The sequence below is a fragment of the Fragaria vesca genome, linkage group LG5 (genome assembly GCF_000184155.1).
Source record: "Fragaria vesca subsp. vesca linkage group LG5, FraVesHawaii_1.0, whole genome shotgun sequence".
NCBI lineage: Eukaryota > Viridiplantae > Streptophyta > Magnoliopsida > Rosales > Rosaceae > Fragaria > Fragaria vesca.
Genome location: NC_020495.1, coordinates 13,887,830 through 13,898,078, shown reverse-complemented (window position 1 = coordinate 13,898,078; position 10,249 = coordinate 13,887,830). Strand labels below are relative to the sequence as shown.

General features: G+C 42.4%; 1 protein-coding gene across 1 annotated transcript; it reads left to right on the top strand.

Annotated features, from left to right (window-relative positions):
* Nucleotides 1-2,784: 2,784 nt before the first annotated feature.
* Nucleotides 2,785-6,841, top strand: LOC101303234 (RING-H2 finger protein ATL43-like). The gene is made up of 2 exons (XM_004301365.1): nucleotides 2,785-2,853; nucleotides 5,660-6,841. Exons 1-2 carry the CDS (start codon nucleotides 2,785-2,787, stop codon nucleotides 6,839-6,841), a joined length of 1,251 nt encoding a protein of 416 aa, XP_004301413.1.
* The last annotated feature ends 3,408 nt before the right edge of the window (nucleotides 6,842-10,249 follow it).

Below are 10,249 nucleotides of genomic sequence, written 5' to 3'. Positions count from 1 at the left end.
CCGATTCCACAACCCACCATTTAAAACCTAACACTAAAAATTAACACCCCAAAAATAATGCCCTACTAAAAATTACTTTTTTACTAGCTAAAATTAAGAATTAAATTCAATTTACCCCCATGAGGTTTGGGAGTAACTTCATGTTAATCCCTATACTTTCAATTTCATCAGTTTACCCCTCAAACTTTTGAATTTTCCTTAAGCGTGACCAATGTCTTATATTCTGTCAAAATCAGACGTTAACTGCTGATAATTTTAACCTTAACTGTGAGACCCGTATCTAGAATTTGGGCAAATTGGACCTTATCTGTCCAAATCAAACCTTAACTGCTGATAATTAATGGTCAATTCAAACGGAATACGAGAATTTAGACACGGCAGATAGAAATTGAAGAGTTCAAGGAGTAAACTAATGAAAATAAAAGTGTAGGGACTAACATGAAATCACCCCCAAACCACAAGGGGGTAAACTGAATTTAATTCTAAAATTAACATTTTTCACCGTCTTCAAAAATTCCTCCTACGAATAATTTCTCTGAAATAATCGTCCCTCAAAACCCCTGTAGGGACTTTTAAGACTATAAACTCATTTACGAAGAGGGTAAAACTCTTATTAATACCAAGTTAGTAAATAGGGTAAAAATTTGAGAGTCGAGATGTGACAACCACCAAGTACCAAATATCAGATCTAGTTGGATTTTGTCACCACTGATCGATTCAAATCGAAACGATCTACCTCCCTGCCATTAACCCATGGTAGATCGATCTCAGATCTACGCTTACCTGCATTGCGTGACCAACTCCTCCTTCGAACGTTAACTCTGTGACGCGGTGTAGATCGCCCACTTCTCCCTTCCATTCTTGTCCGCCGCCGTCGACCATGGACCCTCTTTTGGCCATCCGAACCTCCATTGCCCATCCTTAATACAAGTTTTAGACCCAAAGCCTCTAACAACACCACACACAGGCGCCAAGAGAGGCACTAACAGTTGTCTCGTTCGACAACGATGTCGCTAGGATGTGTTGCCAGACGGAGAAGAGAATTTGGGAGGAGACTAAGGAGGCGGCTAGGGTTTTTCTCCCGAGACGAGTATATTTTATGTATATAAGACTACGGAAATTGACAATACTATGAATTTTCTTGTTTAAATGTGTCATTTTTTGTTCAGCAAAACACGACTTATCTATGAAATGGGTTAAACAGGTTAAAAACGTATAACACGTTTAATAAATAGGTTGTGTTTGAATTTAAGATTTTAAGACGATTACTAAATGAGTTATGTTTGAGTTTGTATTTTGCGACATGCAAAATACTTTAACGTGACATGTATGATTGACAACCCTACAAATTTTTATTAAAATTATTGTTATTATTATTATTATTATTACAAGGCCCTACGAATGATATAGTGACCAAGTATGTTTAACACTTGAGTGTCAAATAATTAATGCTGATAACATGTTGACCAAGAGATTTATTCTATGACGGAAGGTCTCAATGTTTATTGATGATTTTTTGATGAAACAATTATCTTTGTGGCCGTTCAGACTAACATCAGAGCATCTCCAACAATTTTTCATGATTTCTCTATAATGGGAAAGCAAAAATCAATGCTTCAAAAAATTTAATTGTTTGCTACAAATATGGAGAATTTAGTTTTCTCTGTTTTAGGGAATCTATTGGAGCAAAACACCCAAAATCTTCTTCAAAATTGAGAAACCCAAGATTATAGGGATGCTGTCAATGGATTAGTATGAAATCGAAAAAACTCCAATGGATTAGTTAACTCCATGTGACAACCTCCAACAATAATAAAAGATACATCCAAGCACTCTAATGGAGTAGTCATATCTGATATGGATTTGATTATCTTTTCTACCATGTCAAATTTGACATAGCCAAAGAAAAATGCCATTTTATATTTTATTGTTTCTTTTCCTCTCTCTTTATTTCTCTTCTCTATGTTCTATCAATTTGGTTTCTCTTTTTTTTTTTTTTTTTTTTTGTAGGAGAAAGGAGATAGTTCCATTGATCATAGATCATAACGACCAAAATGTCAAACATGAATAGTTCGAAGACCATACAACAACATAGCTAAAGAACTAAATACGAGCTACATCTAAGAATTGAAAAACAACCTCAAAACTACATAAAAAAAGTGGATATGAAAGAAAGAAAGCGTATAACCTTCTAAACTTTAACAACAATTCAACTTTCAATTGAATCAGGCCTAAGACCCAATGGTGTACCTTTCATCGAATTGAAAAGAAAGAGAGGAATTGCTAAAATTTAAAAGGGATCTTTTCCCTAAACAACCCACAACAAATCTAGTCAATGTTGATCCAAATACAGGCCCAACAAATGAAGAAAATGATGTAGTGGGCCAAAGGGCAAAGCCCAGCCCACATGGTACCCTCCTCTCTGCCAGACCACACCGCCAAGTCAATCTGGCGGTCTCCCGTGCCATGCCGTCATGGCTCCTCGGTCTTGTTGTGTCGCTGGAAATGAGCAACCGCCACCTCTTCTTAGATCCGAGACTCGCTATCGCTGCTTAGTGATGTGAGAGCAAGATCTGTTGCCGCTTCAAGGTAATCAATACCGACGTCGCCGATGCAGATCCAAGCACGATCTGTCGTTGGTGCTAAACTCACGCTACCCACCCACGCTCGCCGTAAATAGATAGGCACCTATCTCCCCCGCTGAGAATAGCCGCCGTGCACAAGAGCCGAGGAGTTTTGGTGCTCAGCGATAGAACACCACCACCGAACGCCTCACCGAGAAAGATGATGTACCGTCAAGGGAGCCCGCAGTCGATTCTCACCGCCGCCGCCTTGCACCAAACCCTAGGTTTGGTATCCTCAACTCTGCCTTTGGTAGAGCGACTATATGGTAAATTAGTTGGTCTTGCACTGTTGGATGCTCTCAACCACACACACACTTTCGAGTAAATTGTGCACTTATCAATTTGGTTTCTCTTGTTTTATTTTTTTGTAAAATATTAAAACAAAAACTAAAAATTGTCATTGCCACGTCACATGTCAAATTCAAATTTGACTCTTTTTTTTTTAAAGAAAGACCACCATAGGAGTTGCTCTTAATCTCTCTTTTTCTCTCCGTTGTTTTTCCCTCGATCTTGCATGTCTTCGCTATTGAAAACATTGATGTCTTTATATAGAGTTCAGACTAACATTCGTTTGAAAAATTGAAAGCAATTTTTGGTATCTGTGATAGCAAAAAAAACAGTCTAAGGTGAAAAATGAGTGTCCTGAACTCCAGATCATACAACTAGGACATATGACAATTGCATGTTCATACAATAACAAAGGTAGGGACCAATTTCCCAACAGACATGTACAACACTGCTATCTGATGCTACTCTTCTCTAAATCCTTTATGACTTGAGCATCATAAGTCAGTTGGTTGGTAATCACATCATGCTATCGATAAGAAGTAGACATTTGAAGATCACACCGAAAAACAATTACACAATTCCTACCACCGTCTAATCTAGTCGCAGGACTTCATTCGCTTCTATTATTCTAAAATTCGACAAAAAGTATGCAGCGTCATTTGCATAAATTAAAATCATAATTTAGAGTATCAAACAGTAACTAGGATACTATGGCATTAAACAACCCATGTATTTTTCATTGTCGCTGTTCTTTGCATTTAGTTTATGCCCTTTTTAGTGATCTCGCATCTTTCACGGTGATACATCTCATCTCTGATGGAGAAGAGGGAAATGGCTTAAGGTGTGGTTCTACATCCTCCCCTCCTGTATCAAATGTGTTTTTATGGGTTATTTTGGTTGCGAGTCATTGGGCCGCTTTCGGCGGCTCAGTGCAATTTTTTTTACTGTTTCATTACGTTTGGTTTTCTTATACTATACTCTATAGAGAATTAAATTTTCTATATGTAATCTTACGTGTGGCCTTGTTTATAAGAAACTCGTTATTTGTACTTCTTGCCTGTTGGACTAGCCATAGCTTGATTAATCGCTTACTTTTAAAAAGAAAATAAAAATTTATCAATCAAGATTTAGAAAAAAAAATAATAATCTTTAAGAAAACTGTGTGATCTTCATCGAAAAAATAATAATGAGATTGGGAGTACTTAGATTAAGCAGAACAAGGTGGACTACAAATGACATCATGTGTTGATTGTTCCCATTGATAACAATCAGTGGTAGATCAGGTCCCAAGTCGGAGCGGGCATTAGTTAGTCATATGTTACTAGTAATTGTATTAATTGTGGATTCATGCGGTACCAACCTCACAAAGACAATTACTTGGAAGAGCTAACATGAATCACATTCTCAGCATATGGTGGTACCACTACTCTTGCTCTATACTTTTTATCTAGTTCAAATTTTAGCCAAGATTTTTTATCCGACAATATTAGACCATTACATGTTTTTCTCATATTTAGGCACTTGTACATGAGTGACATCCATAGTTTACAAACAAATGAACACCCAAGCTTAGACAAATTAGGTTGAATTTTTATCACTATTAACACTTGCATAAATTGCCGACTCATAAAACCAGATCCGAATTTTCGTGACATTACGCGAGTACAGTTGCTTGGATACGCATAGTATTTTCTAGATTCATCTTTAGGTTGCAGAATCCATCCCTACAAAACCGTCGAGGTTCTCAGATAAAAATTTGTTACCAAACTCAACTATATGCATTTCTGAATCCAAGATGCAGTCATTTCAGTTTGACTGCAACTTTCAGAGTTCGTTAGTCATTCAAACCCATCACATTTAGCTTCTATATATAACAGAAGCTGGGAACTACACAACATAGCTCTGCAGAATAAAACAGTACACACAGTCCCATCCCAGAATAGAAGAAAAAGGCCGGTGGCTTTAAACTTGGATCCACCTGCACCCACAAAATCCCTAGCCTGAACCAAAAAGGTGAAACCATTTGAAGGGACCATCATCCTTGTGCCATTGTTCGTTGTTGATGCGCCTCTCTCAAACATGCGTCACGTGTTTTTGTTACCGTAACGCTGAAATCACCGGTCGACGTCGTCGCATCGGTCGCGTGTTCAGGTGATCGAACCCGCCTTTCCTGGTTCCGTTGCTGTCTGTGTTAGGCCGGCGGCCGAGCTTTCCTTCAATTATGCAAGTGATAATTTTAGTTCTACATGGAAATAAATAAAAGAAAAATAAAATTAAATGTGGGATGAGCTATATTGATGCCTTTGTCTGGTTTTGTTTGTACGTTTGGACAAGAATCTCAGAATCATCACCCAAAAGCCAGAGGCCCCTCATTTTCCGCCATCAAAATCTACAAACCCTCTCACCCTCACTCCTCTCTTCTTCTTCTTTCCTCCACTTCCCTTCATTTTCTGAACCTCAAGACAAAAATGGGCGGCCTTCTTTTTCTCTCTCTCAAGCCCACCACCGCCTCCGCCACTTTCCTTCTTCTTCTAATCACACTCCTCTCTTTTCTCTCCACACCCTCCGACGCCGACCCCGATTTCGGCGACATTGCCACCTCGTCTGCTCCACCGCTTCCGCCGCCGCCGCCTGTTAATGCAGCCAACGCCGTGAAGCCCAACTCGTTCCGGCCCAGCATAATAGTCATCGTCGGAGTTCTCACGACTTTGTTTACGGTGACTTTTCTCCTCCTCCTCTACGCCAAGCACTGCAAGCGCGGCAGCCTCGTCTTCATCGGAGGAGCCGCTAACTCCGGGCCTCCCCGCGCGGCGGCTCTGCGTAAAAACTCCGGAATCGACCGGACCGTCGTCGAGTCCCTCCCGGTTTTCCGGTTCGGGTCGCTCCGGGGACACAAGGACGGGCTGGAATGCGCTGTCTGCCTCACCCGATTCGAGCCCACGGAGGTCCTCCGCCTCCTCCCGAAATGCAAGCACGCCTTCCACGTCGAATGCGTCGACACGTGGCTCGACGCCCACTCCACTTGCCCGCTCTGCCGCTACCGGGTCGACCCGGAAGACATCCTCCTAATCGAACAACCGCCGACCAACAGCCAGCCCCAGACTCCGGCTCCCCACCACCAAAACGACGTCGTCATCGACATCGAAACCGACCGCCCGGGTTTCCGCCGCGTCTCGGGCCGCCACTCCTCCGCGTTAGAGCGGCAACCCGGCTCCACCAACTCCTCCTCCTCTCATGACAATACGTCGTCGTTCCGGAGATCCTTCGACGGCTGGACCTGGTTCCGGAAAAAGAGCGAAACAACCGCAACCGTCAGATACAGCACCGACCGTCCCAGAAAGGACGGCCTTCTTTTACCTCAAGACAAAACCCGGCTCGAGCACAGGATCATTGTCTCCTCCCCCAGATCAAGCACCACCAACGGCAACGGCTTCCACCAGCGCTGGAGCGACGTGGAGCCGTCGGATCTTCTCTACCTCACCTCCGAGATGATCATGAGCGATAACGGAGCGACACGTCAGCGTCAGCAGGAGGAGGAGGTACCGTTGCGCTGTGGGAATGGGGCCGTTCCAGCTAGGGATGGGAGTAATGGGTGCAGTGGCAGTGACAGTGGCAGAGGCGTAATAAAAGAGAGAAGCGTGTCGGAAATCACGGGGCTGAGCAGGTTCTCGAACAGAGGGAGCAGTAGTGAGCGGAGCAGTGATAATGACCAGCGCCACCGAAGCCAACGCCAAAACCAAAACCGGCAGAACCAACAGCGACAGCTCAGGCTCGCTTCCAGGTGGGTGGCTTGGATTTCGTCACGCCCACCACGTGTAGGGTCTGATCGTACGACTGCCACTGTTGCCGCTCCTCCTTCTTCCCCAACTACAGAGACTCCGCCGCGGATCCCTCCGCCACCGCCATTACCGACTGTGCCCACTGGTTGAATATTTTTTTATTTAAAAAAAAACCCTTTATTCAGTTATACACTAGACGACGGGAAAGCTTAGATAGAAGGACGTAAAGTCCAAAACCCAGTAGGTTCCAAAGGATTTGTGATTCTTTTTGGTTCTGGGAAAGCAAATTGGTGCACGATTATCGGAGGGTTTGTTTGAAATGGACAGAAGAAAATGGAAGGAGGTGGCGCTAGAGTTAGAAATTAGATACACAGCCAGAGGAATAGATATTCCAGACAACCACGGTTGCCGAAATGGCACGTGGATTTTCTGATACAGGGTTGTACTTTGTTCTGGTGTAGCATTTTTGTGTAGACATTCTTATTCTTCTAGAATAATTTAGATTTAATTAGCTAATCTTATTTAGATTAGGTATTTAGATTAGAGGGTTTTGATTTTAGAATCTGAAACATATGATTGAAGGATTTGTTCTGTATAAATGTTTTACAAACATTCATAATTCTTAATTGAATTAAAATTTTGTTTTGGCCAAGCAATTTAGGTATATCGTCGGAAAACGATTTATGGGAAGACCATGTGAATCTAATTTAGGTATATCATCTCTAAACACGATTTGCAAGCACATCATGTGAATCTACTCATGTTCAATACTATCTTATATAAACACAAAATCATTGCTGTAAACCACAAAACATACATAGACTGATATGAGATTGCTTTGCTCAAATGCTTGTTCTAATAAATTAAAAATTAGGAATAGCATATTTACTCGCGCATATATCTATCGCACCAAATCATATACCAGATATAAACACTGCTATCCATTACGCTCGGTGCAGTTTGGTTTATTTCAATATCTCACATTAATTATTTAATTTAAAAATATTAAGAAACAATACTGTAATCTCTTTTCCTCCAAACAAAAACAAAGGAAATTGTTACATCGATGTACCACAGTAGTAGTACCACAGACCCACGGCGTTTAAAAGGCTTAGAATCAAGAGTTTATAATGGTTGCTGTCACTATGCTGATTGGCATGTTAACCATATGTGCACAAAGAATCATACAAATCATGCACAGCTTCTGTTGAGATTTCTTTATCACAAGTCTGATATGAGCCATGAGCTTGCAGCTAGATTCTACTATCAATCAAACTGCCCCATACCCTAAAGTCTGGACTCTACACACAGGCACCGTTCACCTACTATGCTCTTCGTGTTTTTGTGCTGAATCATCTGAGAACGAATTTGGGTCTAAAATCCTGCCGTGTTTGTAACTATAAATTCTCATGGGGTTCATGCTTATAGAACGTAGTTTTGCCGTCAATATTAGATTTTCATGTACACCATATTATGCTAGATTATTTAAGAATAAAACATGCTAAATGAGCAAAGGACCAAGAAAAACACAATACCATGTGGTCGATCTCCTAGTAACTGGACACCCTGCCCAATCTGAATCATAAAAAGCACGCAACCTGAAATCACTTTTAGAAGAAAAGAACAATCCTTGACCAGATGCTTTCTTAATATATCGCACAACACGTAGAGCTGCTTCCATATGAGACTTCCGAGGTTGATGCATAAATCTACTCAATATGTGAAATGAATATGTGATGTCCGGTCTAGAAACCGTAAGATATATCAGCCTGCCAACTAATCTTCGGTAACGGGCTGGATTCTTAAGCAACTCACTTTTCTCAGATAATTTCAAACCTCTTTCCATAGGGCTATCAACAGGGCCTGCCCCTAATAATCTTGCATCCTTGACAATCTCCAATGCATATTTACGTTGACAGATAAAAATTCCATTGTTGGAAGTCAAAACCTCAATACCAAGGAAATATTTCAAGACCCCTAAATCCATAATACGAAAGTGAGCATGAAGAAATTGTTTGAGTGCAGCAATACTCACTGGATCATTTCCAGTGATCATAATATCATCAACATAAATTAATAAAGCAGTAAAAGACTTGCCATTTCTCTTGGTGAATAGCGAATAATCGGTTCTGGACGGTGAATAGCCTGCTGACAAAATAGCTTAAGAGAACTTTGAGAACCACTGACCAGATGCCTGCTTCAGGCCATACAGAGACTTGTGAAGTCGGCAGACAAGATTTTCCTCCCCTGTCTCCGAAGCCCTGGAGGAGGAGACATATAAATATGGAGAAATTACTGGTCACTCCATTAACTATCATGCGCTCGACAGTTTACTCCATTAACTTTCAATTTCAATCGATCACTCCTTAAACTATCCAATGTCACACAATTAGGTCCATCTGTTAAGTGACTGTCCAAATCAGTGGTTAAGTTGCTGACTGGACATATTTTTCAACTGGATGAAATGAGAAATTCCATTTAACACCCCACTCTCTCTCTCTCTCTCTCTCTCTCTCTCTCTCTCTCTCTCTCTCATTTAAAACCTATCAGCCAGCCATGGCTTCTCACTTTTCTCTCTCCGCCGTTTCTCTCATCACCCTCCTCTTCCTCACCGCAACCACCTCGCCGGACGCTGCCTCCTCCATCACCATCGGCGTCACCTATTCTGCCTCCACCGTCGCCACCTACCCCACCCCTCCGCTACCGGAGCGCGTGGCCTCGACCATCACTTCCCTCAACCTCGCTGCCCTTCGCCTTGACGTCTCTGACCCCAACCTCGTCTGCGCCTTCCTCTACTCCAACACCACCATCCTCCTCACCATCCCTAACGCGCTGGTGTCCCACCTCTGGCGGCCAACCACACCAACTCCCTCTGATGGCTCACCGTTCAACACTTTCAATTCCCAAATTTGAAATTTTAGGGATTGAAATCCCCAATTAGGTTGTCAAGTCCCATCAAATTGAAACATGACTATTTCCAATCAAACAAATGGCTTCAATTTCATATAGAGGAAGGGGAGGCGAGCGAGAAGAGGTTGTTGGCTAGGGATTCGAAGTGATTGAGATTTCAAGTCTAGCACGGGTCTGAAGCGGAAAACGGAAGGGCTTCGTGGATGGTGTTGTTTAGGGTTTGGTTGGCGGCGAAGGGATAAGATTGTTGTGAGGGTTTGAGTTTTGGGCTTCAGGAGAGAGATGCGGGGTAGGTGGGTTTGAGTTTTTGGCGTCGGGAGAGAGATGTTGAGGAGCTGCTGGGTGAGCTGCTGGTGGTGTGGTTGCGGTGTCAATGTGGTTGGTTGCTGGTGGTCTGGTTGCGGTGTGTTTGATTACAGTGTTGATGTGGTTGGTTGCTGGTGGTGTGGTTGGTTGGTTGCTGGTGTTGTTGTTGCGGTGTTGTTGAAGGTCCAACTGGTGATGTGGTGGCAGAGGAGGTGGAGGAGGAGAGAGAAGAGATTGAGGACACATGACGGTGGAGAGAGAGAGAGAGAGAGAGAGAGAGAGAGAGAGAGAGAGAGAGAGAGAGAGAGAGAGAGAGAGAGAGAGAGAGAGAGAGAGAGAGAG